Consider the following 12,078-nt stretch of genomic DNA (forward strand, 5'->3'; position numbering starts at 1 on the left):
CAGCCATGAAAGCCACATTGCCAATTGATTGCAGAACATGCCACTTCTGTCTCGCTGCCAAGGTGACGGGGAGCATTGGTAGCGGCAGCTGGAGGCTGCTAACTGGAAGGGATGGGAAGTGGCTGCTTGTTTGAACCTACATGCTGCCATTATTCGCATTTGAAGCTACTTGCTGCCATCATTGACAATGGATTATTTACCATTATTAGGAATGGTAGAGATACAAATACACCAAATGTACCCAACTGAGTTGCAACCAGCACTGATGATAATGAGCTATTGGCATGTTTCCATATCTAAATTTGTACTGGAATTTTTTTTGATGTACTTTCTTTCTGCTCAGTGGCCAAGTAAATTAATAGTTACAGCGAGAGGGGGAGTTGTGCGACTGGGTTACAAGAATTACTGTTGTTAACAAGTGAATTATTTAGTGACATCTGGGAAAGAGACTAAATCGCCTCCTCCCTTCTTCTTCCAGTATTAATCCTCTGGCTGAGTTTGTTGCTGATGAATATTAGTTGTTCAGAATTGATGAAGGCTCTGATTGAAGAACTATTTTGGTAATGCTGATGACAAATCATGTTACATATTGTCACAATTTGCCTAATATGTACACTACTGCATTCTCTAATGCTTTCACCAATCCCGGGCAAAAGCCATCACAATTACTTTGAGCCTGAAGAAGGGTTCCAACCTGAAACATCTTCCACCATTTTCTCTCCAGATGCTGCCTAACTCACAGAGTTACTTCAACACATTGTGCTTTGCTCAGGATTCCTGCATCCACTAGATTTACTAGAATATTGCCTGGGTTTCAGTAACTAAGTTACAGAGAAAGGTTGAATAAGTTAGGTCTTTACTCTTTGGAGCGCAGAAGGTTAAGGCGGGACTTGATAGAGGTCTTTATAATGATGAGAGGGATAGACAGAGTTGACGTGGATAAGCTTTTTCCCATTGAGAGTAGGGAAGATTCAAACAAGAGGACATGACTTCAGAATTAAGGGACAGAAGTTTATGGGTAACATGAGGGGGGACTTCTTTACTCAGTGAGTGGTAGCGGTGTGGAATGAGCTGCCAGTGGAAGTGGTGGAGGCAGTTCAATTTTATCATTTAAAAATAAATTGGATAGGTATATGGATGGGAAAGGAATGGAGGGTTATGGTCTGAGTGCAGGTAGATGGGACTAGGGAAAAATAAGTGTTCGGCACGGACTTGTAGGGCCGAGATGGCCTGTTTCCGTGCTGTAATTGTTATATGGTTATATATGGTTATCCACAGTTCCTTGTATCTCAATTATTTTGTTGAAATTCTTAACAATTCTATTTACATCAAACCCCTAACATAGCACATTTGAGTGAAGATGAACCACAGTTGCAATGATTAGGGAAGGGGTTAAAAGCTATGCCAGAGAAGCATATTTTAGGAACATTTTGTAATTATAGGAATTTAAGGAGGAAATTCCAGAATATCGGCATAAGATTATGTAAATTGCAGAGTGGAAAGAATCGGACTATAGCTGAAAAAACAGCTGGAATGGCTAAATTGTAATCTAAAGGAGACGGCAAAGGTTATGAGGGCAAACTCTGTGGCAGGAATAATGAGAAGAGGCAGGATTTAGAAAATAATGAGCTGGGTAGCAGTAATCAATGGAATTTACCGAGGAGGATAGTGGAAGAGAATACAAATGTCTTGTTCTGAATGTGTTAGAGTTAACAGTGAGAAATAATTCATTAATATAAACCACCTTGCAAAGTCCCACAATCATGATCTGCAAGTAAATATTATCAGAGGAAGACAAAAGTTGAACCAGCTACACAGCAGATAGGTGTAAGTTGGAACTGGAAGTGTAAGAAGGAATGGGTGTTATTTTTAGCAGCTATGGAGAAGGTAAATGCTGTAGAAAATGATGCTTTTGCACTGAAGATAGATAGATAATCACAGTGGCAGATGGGATGTGAATTGGGAAGCTCAGCCCTTGGTCAAACAAGTCAAAACCCATTGCAGGAAGAAGTTGGTGATCTGGTGAAGCAGGAAGCAGTTGGGATCTGCTGCTAAACCAGGAATAGATGTTGGGAGTTGAACAGATTGGTTCTGAAGCAAATTGCAAGGAGTTTGGAGCATCCACAATAAACGTAGACAAAATCTGAAAGCACAACGAGTGTTTATTTCCCTTCTGTATAAAAGGCTGGGTGAGATTTAGAAGCTTTGTTTTTGCAAGAGGATTACAAATAGTTTTCTCCCCAGAAAGTCGACATACCATTGGTTCATTTGTGCTTTTCTGGAACGTAATCATTTGGATTTTCTTCATGTTCTGCACCTCGTGTTCTTTACTGTTACCATTCATGTAAGGGGAAGAGTTGGTACTGCCATTACTGTAGACTTCCTGGGCAGCACCAGCACAGGTCAGCATGTAACCCTAGGAATAAGACATAAATAAGTTAGACAAAAACAACAACAAAACTAGGCTCCAACATGGCAAAGGTGTTTTATTTTCTCCCAAATAGGAAAATGATGAAGTCAACCAGACTAAAATGTATTACCTATTTTTCCTGAACAAAATCCACTGAAACACAACAGGTTATTTCTTTCTCTAACATACACTTCCTCTCTCCAAATGTGCCTGGGGCAGTTTATTTTGGTTCAAGTAACTTGACTGCATCGTTGTATTCAGTTATTGTAAATTTGAATGTTGGCAGAAACATAGAAGCATTCTCTTGCTGGTCTGTGACACAAAATTGTCCCATCATAGAAACATAGAAAATAGTTGCAGGAGTAGGCCATTTGGCCCTTCGAGCCTCAATATGATCATGGCTGATCATCCAACTCAGTATCCTGTACCTGCCTTCTCTCCATACCCCCTGATCCCTTTAGCCACAAGGGCCACATCTAACTCCCTCTTAGATATAGCCAATGAACTGGCCTCAGCTACCTTCTGTGGCAGAGAATTCCAGAGATTCACCACTCTCCGTGTGAAAAATGTTTTCCTCATCTCGGTCCTAAATGATTTCCCCCTTATCCTTAAACTGTGACCCCTTGTTCTGGACTTTCCCCAACATCGGGAACAATCTTCCTGCATGTAGCCTGTCCAACCCCTTAAGAATTTTGTAAGTTTCTATAAGAATTTTGTAAGTTTCTATAAGAATTTTGTAAGTTTCTATAAGAATTTGTAAATTTCTATAAGATTTTGTAAGTTTCTATAAGATAAGACATGCAAAAGAATGGTGAGTTTATTAGCAGATTAGATGCAGCTAATTCTGGTTAATTTGTAATCCGTGCAATGCTTCATATTTACCATACATCACTGAAATTACATTGTTCATCATCTTTATTCTGTGGGTCTGTCCTCATTAAGTATATGTTGTGAAAACCCATTCCTTCTTAACTGCACTTATTGATCTTAAAAGTACTGTAATGGGAGAAATATTGTATGTGGAATCTAAATGAATTATAAACAAGTTTTCAGCTTCAAACTTTTTCACAAATTACTTGCCCTTTACTACATACTGGATACTTGAGCCTCGCTCAAACGATGGTTTGGCAATTGATATAACCCTGAGGACATTTTTCAGATATCCTTGATTAAAAGGATGCAATCTGATTTAATGTTATATATGGACTGAGACCAGCCTACAGACCAGCAGGTGCAGTGATTCTGGGGAATCACTCCTAGATCTGGAAATCACTCTGATAAAATGAGCAGGCAGAGCCAAGATCTTCTTCCCCTTCCTTGTAGATCTTCCCTGTGAGGTAACCTTGATCTCAAAGTCGGGTACGATTTTGAAGCCACTGTCTGCTTAACTCAAATTACATAAAATAACTACTTCAAGAAACATCAAGCTTCAGAAATAAATGTCGAGGATATCAGTAGAAAAACTGTGAATTACAGCAGAATTAACACATTTATTTTACATGGTTGGGTATTTCCACTGGCAATGGAATATCAATAAATGTCAAACCTTTGGTTTTAATATCAGGATGTGAAAATATTCTAATATTATATTCAGCGTGTTGTATAAAACACTGCAGATAGCATGTAACAAAGCAGCAGTGCTGCCCATTAGAGTCAACGTTATTTTGTAGCTTCACATGCCAGGCATCACTGCATCTTCAGGAAGTATTACACTTTACAGTGGTGCAATGTAGGTGTTCATGAACTTTACTCGAAGAGTAAAAAATTCACATGTTTTTTGTTGGACATTCTTTTTCAAATCAGCATATAATAAAGATTCAGCAAATAAGCTGCCAAGGCACTCCAGAAGTACAACAAGAGTACTGTCACAACTTCCCAAACTCCGCAGGCCAACAGTCAGTCAACAAATAGCGCGGGCATCAAAATCAGAGCTTCATGCAGATAATTGTTAACGTTATTTTGACAGGGTGGCTCGTTACTCTGACCACCTCTGAATGAGAGAAGCCCCAGTACCAAAGTAAAGTTTGATCACAGGCACTTCATTGTTAAATGACCGCAATGAGTTTTCAGGTTTAAATTGAATGAAGAGATTTTCGCTTCTTTCCACAAATTATTGATTTTTTACAAAAGCCTCTTTTTCTCTATTTTTTTTCTTGATACCCAGGGGATTTACTTGGGCAGATGTGTCGGGTTGGAGGTAATCCCAAGATCCATTAGTGTACAAGGTTGGCACAGTGACGCAGCTGTGCCACCAGCACCAGAGATCCGGGTTCAATCCTGACCTCCGGTGCTGTCTGTGTGTAGTTTACACGTTCTCCCTGTGACTATGTGGGGTTTCTCCAGGTAATCCGACTTCCCCCCACATCCCAAAGAAGGTTTTGCAGGTTAATTGCCCTGTGTAAATTGCCCCTGGTGTGTAAATGAGTGGATGAGTAAGTGGCATAACATAGAACGGGTATGAACGGGTCATCAATGGTCGTCCGTGGACTCGGTTGGCCAAAGGGCCTGTTTTCATTTTGTATCTCTAAACTAAACTAAAAATGTGTTGCAGCCTTCATTCATTAGCTGACGACACCGTTATCCACCCTCTGCCTCCAAACCATTCAATTACTCCCAACACCACCCCAGCAAGACTGAAGCCAACTGAAGTATCCAATTGCCCTTTCAGCTGAAATCCCCCAGCTTTTGTCTGAACACAGACCAGCCCAGTCTTACATTTGCATTACATATTTAGCTGTGCATTTTCCCAATAAGCCAGTGGGTGCTTAAGAACAATTGGGAAACATTCTACCTTTACTTGCGAGTGGAAATAATTAGATCAAATATTTAGTCGAAAGCCTGTATGTTTCAGTGAGTTTTGTTTGTCAGACAAAAGAGCTTTTCCCTGGGCTTCCTGAGCAGTCTGATTATCAAGCCATCACTGTCTAGTCAAATCAGATTTTTTCTCCAAATGTTGTGTCCAAGTAACAATAATATTGTAAACTGATCAGAATCAAGTTCCATTAGAGTGTAAGAATATTTTTGATTTTGATTTGGTTTGCTGCCTGTGGTTTACATGACAGTCTGATAGCCTGCATTTGGAAGGCAGTAATGGCACCCTCAAACCATCCAGACTCTGGGTGTGAAACACCTGTGCTTCAGGCTTCCGTGAAGAAACACCTTAAAATGTGGTTCCAACTGAGGAGTCAAGCTATTCACTCTGTCACCATGTAAGGTCAGCATAAATCCTTTCCATATGACCCATTGTAGCTGATATTTATCAATTCACCACCATATGGAACAGTGTGTACAGAGGATTGTTTCTTCACCCGCTTTTCCTGAAAGCATCGATTCACACTTGGACACTGTATAGGCTCAGGTTGCCTCCCAATTTCATGCCTGTTCTCCTAGTGTAAGCCAGGCAGAATGTGCCTGCAGGTAGTTTTTTTTTGAGGTGAGCATCTTTAGCTGACTCTATTGTTGACTCACTTGGCATAAACTTTTCTGACAGTTTTCAGCAACAAACATTGAACAGAGATTGGAGTGGAAGCCGGGGCAGTAATTTAAACATAACTTGCTTCATTGGACCTTTTGGAAGTTGTATTGCTCACCCATTTTACATGGTACTCAATTCTACAATCCATCAAAATAGAATGGGAAAATGTGTGGCTGATCTTTCACCCGGCTGACGGGTTAGATTAAAGTTAGCCCCTACCCTTGGATAAATTGCCTCTCATTAACTTACGGGTGCCAAATTCAATTTCTATGGCCCACCTACTGGGGTCAACTCATTTCAAAGAGCTTGTGAACCTACAAACTAATGGTGCAGAGCAGACAGAACACCAGGCATTGTCATGATTTGTGATAAAGTCTCCTGTGAAATGTAAAAACCTCTTTATTGTGCACTCCATTAGTCAGAAAGTGGTTGATGTTTGATGCCATTGTATTGTCGATCTTCTCAAATAACTGAAAAGAACCAAAAAAATACATAATTGTAAAGAAACATTACATTGGTGTGTTATCGTACATGCGCTGATCACATCCACACTGACAGTTCAGCAGATGCACCTCCTCTAGCTCTGACATATACTTTGGTATTGACCAGTTGACCAGCACCTACAATGGGGCACCACGCAGCAATAAACTCCATGGAACCTTGCGTACAATTAAACCTGACCATATTGGTGCAGTCTACTCGTCTGTCTCTTTTGTTGTTTTTAGTCTTTTGTTAAATGTATGTTTTAGTGTGTCTTTAGTTTTGTATTATGTGGAGGTTGGGGTGGGGAAACTTTTTAAAATCTCTTTCCTGGACGGAGATGCGACTTTTTATGTATCGTATCTCCGTCCGCACTGCGGCCTAACCTTAGTGGAGCTGGCGGTCCCTTTGCTGGGGATCAAATTCGGGAGCTCCAACCGCGAGAGCCAGCGGAATTAACATCGTGGAGCTCGCGGTCCCTTGGTTACGGATCGAGTTCGGGAGCTTCAACCGCAGGAGCTTTGACTGTCGCCCCGATCGCGGGAGCTTCGATCTCCGGCTGCGGGAGCTTCGATCGCTCTGACTGCAGGTGGTTCGACTGCCCCGATCGTGGGGAAAATATAAAATAATACGGTATTGCCTTCCATCCATCACAGTGGATGTTTATGTTTATTTTTATGGAGTTGTGTTTTTTTTTATATGACTGTATAACAAATTAAATTCCTTGTATGTTTTTACATACTTGACATAAATTAATTAGAATTACAAATTACAAAAGAAAAAACTTATAACATACTAATGCAATGACACAGAAAATACTGATCTTTAAATTGAGGGTTGAAGTTTTCCTCACTTGCTAAATGTGAATCCAATGTGTTGCTTCGATTCAGTTACAAAGAAAGCAACGCTCATGCAATGGTTAAAGTAGTCACTTGTGTGATAGTTTCCTGCATGCGCCAGGATGTGGTTTCCTCACAGCTGTGACTTTCAATAGCCATCTATGATGATGTTAAGATGACGCATTTTACTTTTGCTTTGGATTAACACATTTCTGACACTTGGAAATATGTAGATTTACAACCTCATGACTTGCAAAATATTAAATGATGCCTCTTTACCAGGCATAGAAGAGAATTTACATTACTTCCCAATATACCTGCTGTTTTCACACTAATGCCCATTGAGAAATCTAAGCCAGATTGGGGCGAATTGAGGAAAAGGTCAGCAAATAGGACTGGGGTAGGCGGTGGGACTGGTCTGCAAGAAAGTTGGGATCAGATATGAGACTGGGTGGGAGAGAGAGCATCTAGTTGTTCATCTCAACCCCAAGTCCCAGGAGTTGGGAGAATTGGGGTGTAGGTGTTGGAGCTGTGCTGTTGCTGGGGAAAGAGGGGAGCGGCATTGGATGAAGCAAATCCAGCTTTGTAACATGAATTTCTATGTTTCCATATAATGTAGAAAGAGGCCATTCAATCCTTGTCTATGCTAGATCACTATGCAATCTATTACCGGAAAAATGTACCCAGGGACCTATTCTCCCAACAGTCCCATCGACTCCCTCATGATTCCACCATAGAATAGAATAGAATAGTTTCTTTATTGTCATTGTAACATGGGCCATGTACAACGAAATTTAAAATGTCAGCCAGTCAGTGCAGCATTCAAACATTTCTAAAGCTAACGAAACATCCACGGTAAAATAATAAAGATAAGCAAATAAATAAAAAACACAGACAAAGCACGCATACACACCCAACCCTCCATCCTTCTGTCGATTTCACCGTTACCACAGTCCCTTAGTCTGTATCGCCCCTGCGTTCCTTGGCGGCCACATTTAGTGCTTTTATAGCAGTGGGGTAAAAACTGTTTTGTAGTCTATTTGTCCTTGTCCTTGTGGATCTGTACCGTCTGCCTGACGGCAACAGTTCAAACAGGGAGTGTCCGGGGTGGGAGATGTCCTTTATTATATTCTGGGTTTTTTTGGTGCAGCGGGAACTGTGTAGGTCCTCCAAGGTAAGGAGAGGGCAGCCGACAATCCTCTGGGCGTTGTCAATGGCCCTCTGGAGCGCTTTCCTCTGAGCCACTGTGCAGCTGGTGTACCACACGCATACACAGTATGTTAGTATGCTCTCAATGGAGCACCGATAAAAGGACAGCAGCAGCCTCTATACTCCACCTATACTAAGATAATTTATGGTGCAATAGCCCTTGGGGTAAACCACATTGACATAGGTAGAGTATTGAAACTCAACACAGACATCACAACAGGCTGAAAGTCTACTACAGTATCTCTATTGGATGCACCACAGTGCCACCCTACAGACCATAACATTCCCACGAATGTCCAACAGTGGGTGCTTCTGGGACAATTTGAACACATCTTCCTTGCAGTGCTCCATGAATTAATCGTAAGCAAGGTTGAAATATCTGGTTGAATTTCCAGAGTAACAGAAAACAGCCTGGAGATGGTCATCACTAAATTTCCCTCTGAGAGAAACCGTTTTTTAATCAGATACAAGTTTCTGAAGAATAATGTTACATGATCCGAGATCTAAGCAACAAAGTGTTGCCCAGTGACTTATCAGGAAAGGTGAATCCTGGGAGATGTGACCAAGCTAATTGCTGGTTTTGGACAGAATTTCCTCCAGCAGATTAATTTGAAATGCAGTATAAAGATTTAGACACACACACACGCGTGTGCACGCACACGAATAGGATAGTGGGAATCTGGAATCATATCTGTCAAACGTCATTTGAAATTTTCAAGATAAACTTGTATCTGGTCAAGTATCAAGGGATATGATATAATGTTGAGGTACAGTAGTGAGGTACAGTATGGCAGAATGCGATTTAATGTATCAATGCCTTTAAAATAAAGCGAAAATATCTTCCTGGGAGAGGAATAAAATATATGGAAAAATTGTGGCACATTGATTCCAATAAAATAAATAACGAATAGCTAATAGAAAGCACCCTCTATTATTACACCTGTTTGAAGAGGTTGTCGGTACCTTGATGTGGGTGTTGCGATATATGATAAAAACTGAAATAAAGTATTACAAAGATGAATTTTAAAAGGTGGTATTAGTACAGTTAAATAAAACAAATATCACCCAATCATACCAATGGTTTAAATTGTCAAAAACAGTTTCAACGTTCCAATTTTGTCATTTCAGCTGAGGGACAGAAGCTGGAGGTTAGTTTATGATATAATATTATTAATTGCAACTCTGTAGCAGTTATTCCACATGGATATGACTGCATTGCAAAATAAGCTGGGCTGGGACACAGTTGAAACCTGGTTTAGAGGTTTACTGCAGTATTAAATGGTAATCTAACAGGTCAGCATTCTGCAGCACGCAGGAAGCAAAACTCTGCTTCATCATTCAGAGTCCACAGGGCACCTAATTGATATTAATGGACACACACAGGCTATTTACCAGAAATAATTAAAAGTATAAACCCCAGGTCCATGATCTCAAATAATCCTCGGTTACTCATGCTTATCCCAGCTCCTTGAACAGGTAAATGGATGAGAATGCTCAATATCAGTAATGGTAACCTTAACCCCAAGTAAATTGCCAACCTTGCTTTCCTCTCCCTGTGAGTGTGCATGTTTGGACATTGAATGAGGCAAAGATGATTCTTGTCCTAAATATTCAGTCTATTCCCATGATGCTTATTTGAATGAGAAATTAAATGACTACCAGTGACCACAGGGATACCAAGAGAAGGCAAGAAATGGAAGAAATGCTAAAGATGGCTCCAAACTTCAGGAAACTCTCTTTTTTTATATTCTGAATACGTTTCATATTTAAGGCTCTAAATACATATTTTTATGAATACGTTTCTCATGTAAGGCTCGCCCAACTGTAGCCATCAGTAGCAGAATAAGCTTAGAGGTCAGATCATCTCAGTTTGTGCTGGCACTGAATCCAGACACCACAAGCAAAAGACAGCTGCTCTAGCCACCCATTTTCCTGTGAAAGTATCTACCTGAACTTCAGTGCCATCAGTAGAAACTGATCATTCTTCAAGATTGACTTTGTTGAAGTACAACACTAAATTGCACAGCCTTTATGGGTAGAGTGACAAATTTTATAACCATCTCCTAACTTCAACAATATTTAGCACAGTTTAGCCCCTGTCCCACTTTCCCGAGTTACTCACGAATTCTCCCGAGTTTTCCCCATGATTCAAACTCGGAGAATGTCCGTATCGAGTCTGTAGCGAATCCGTGGGAGGACGTAGGAATCCGTAGATATTTCGTAGCGGCTTGTAATGCCAGCATTAGGGGCATCAGGTAAGTCGGGACGTTTTTTCACCATGTTGAAAAATGTCCATGAGTAAAAAAAATAGCCCCGAGTACCTATGGTTGGCTATTACCGTAATTCTCCGAGTTTGAATCAAGGGGAAAACTCGGGAGAATTCCTGAGTAACTCGGGGAAGTGGGACGGGGCTTTACCAATTCTCCACGTGTTGTTATATTTGAAACATTTAAGTGATCTGGACTGGATTTAATTTCAGAGCTGTTGATACAAATTCTCTTTCAGACCATTGTGTTCTTAGCTTTGTCTTCTTTATATATTGTACATGTCACTAATCAGACAGCCATGTTACCCAAGGTTCAATGGGAGTGTATAATCCATTATATCTACACTGTCAAAGATCTTTCCACTTTCCAGGAACCACAAACAATGACTTTGTGTGTACTTCGTGTTTATACTGGGTCAGAAAAAGTTTTTTTTTGTGTGTATAGAAATATGAGAAAAATAGGCTACATTTACTTTAAATTGTAGATGATTTAATATAAATTCCATAATCTGGCTTTAGAAATGTTATAGATTTGTTCTTCCTTTATTTAGCACTTGCCATACCAGTTTCAACTTTGGCATTCATTTTCAAAATGTTTTCTATGTGGAGATTAAAATATCAAAAGCGCCTGCATGAAATTATCTTTAGCATCAATAACATCAGTGATAACCTTGTGCTAGCAGAAAAACAAGGTCAGAAAGGTACTGCCCATTGAACTTAAGTCTAACATGATACAAAATTACCAAGTTAATGTTGTCCGCTGCCAAAATGTGGTTTGAGTGAATCTGTTGGGTCCGACATGTTACAGCCAGAGATAGGTGATGGGGATGGTCATGGGAGTTGAGCATCAGGTCAAATCTGCCCTCATTGGTGTTGGTGTTCTTGAGTGTCATTGTGTCTGCACCTCTCCAGAAAATTGGTGAACATTTCATACACTTCTGATTTGTGCCGTAAACAATAGAAAGATTTTGGGAACTGACTGTTTAGATTAGTTTAGTTTAGAAATACAGCGTGCAAACAGGCCCTTTGGCCCACTGAGACCGTGCCGAACAGTGATTCCCACACACTAACACCCTACTACACCCACTAGGGACAATTTACAATTTTACCAAGCCATTTAACCTACAAACCTATACGTCTTTGGTGTGTGGAAGGAAACCGGAGCTCCCGTAGAAAACCCGCGCAGGTCACGGGGAGAACGTACAAACTCCGTACAGACAGCACCCGTAATCAGGATCGAACACGGTTCGCTGGTGCCGTAAGGCGGCAATTCTATCGCTATGTCACCGTGCTGCCTGACCGTTGAGAGTGTATCCTGTACAATTGGTCATGATATTGTTATGACGAGTCTAGTTATGTGTTTTTGCTACTGGAGAATAGCAGAATGTCAGTAAGGCAA

General features: G+C 40.6%; 1 protein-coding gene across 2 annotated transcripts in view; it reads right to left on the bottom strand.

The window, feature by feature from the left end:
* LOC129702192 (55 kDa erythrocyte membrane protein-like) overlaps positions 1–12,078 on the bottom strand; it is a 63,039-nt gene that overhangs the window by 28,907 nt on the left and 22,054 nt on the right. For both annotated transcript variants that reach the window (XM_055643830.1, XM_055643831.1), the window contains exon 2: positions 2,258–2,416. In XM_055643830.1, the coding sequence (XP_055499805.1) occupies positions 2,258–2,416 (159 nt within the window). The remainder of the gene's footprint in view (positions 1–2,257; positions 2,417–12,078) is intronic.

This window comes from Leucoraja erinacea, chromosome 12 (assembly GCF_028641065.1).
Source record: "Leucoraja erinacea ecotype New England chromosome 12, Leri_hhj_1, whole genome shotgun sequence".
Classification (NCBI taxonomy): domain Eukaryota; kingdom Metazoa; phylum Chordata; class Chondrichthyes; order Rajiformes; family Rajidae; genus Leucoraja; species Leucoraja erinaceus.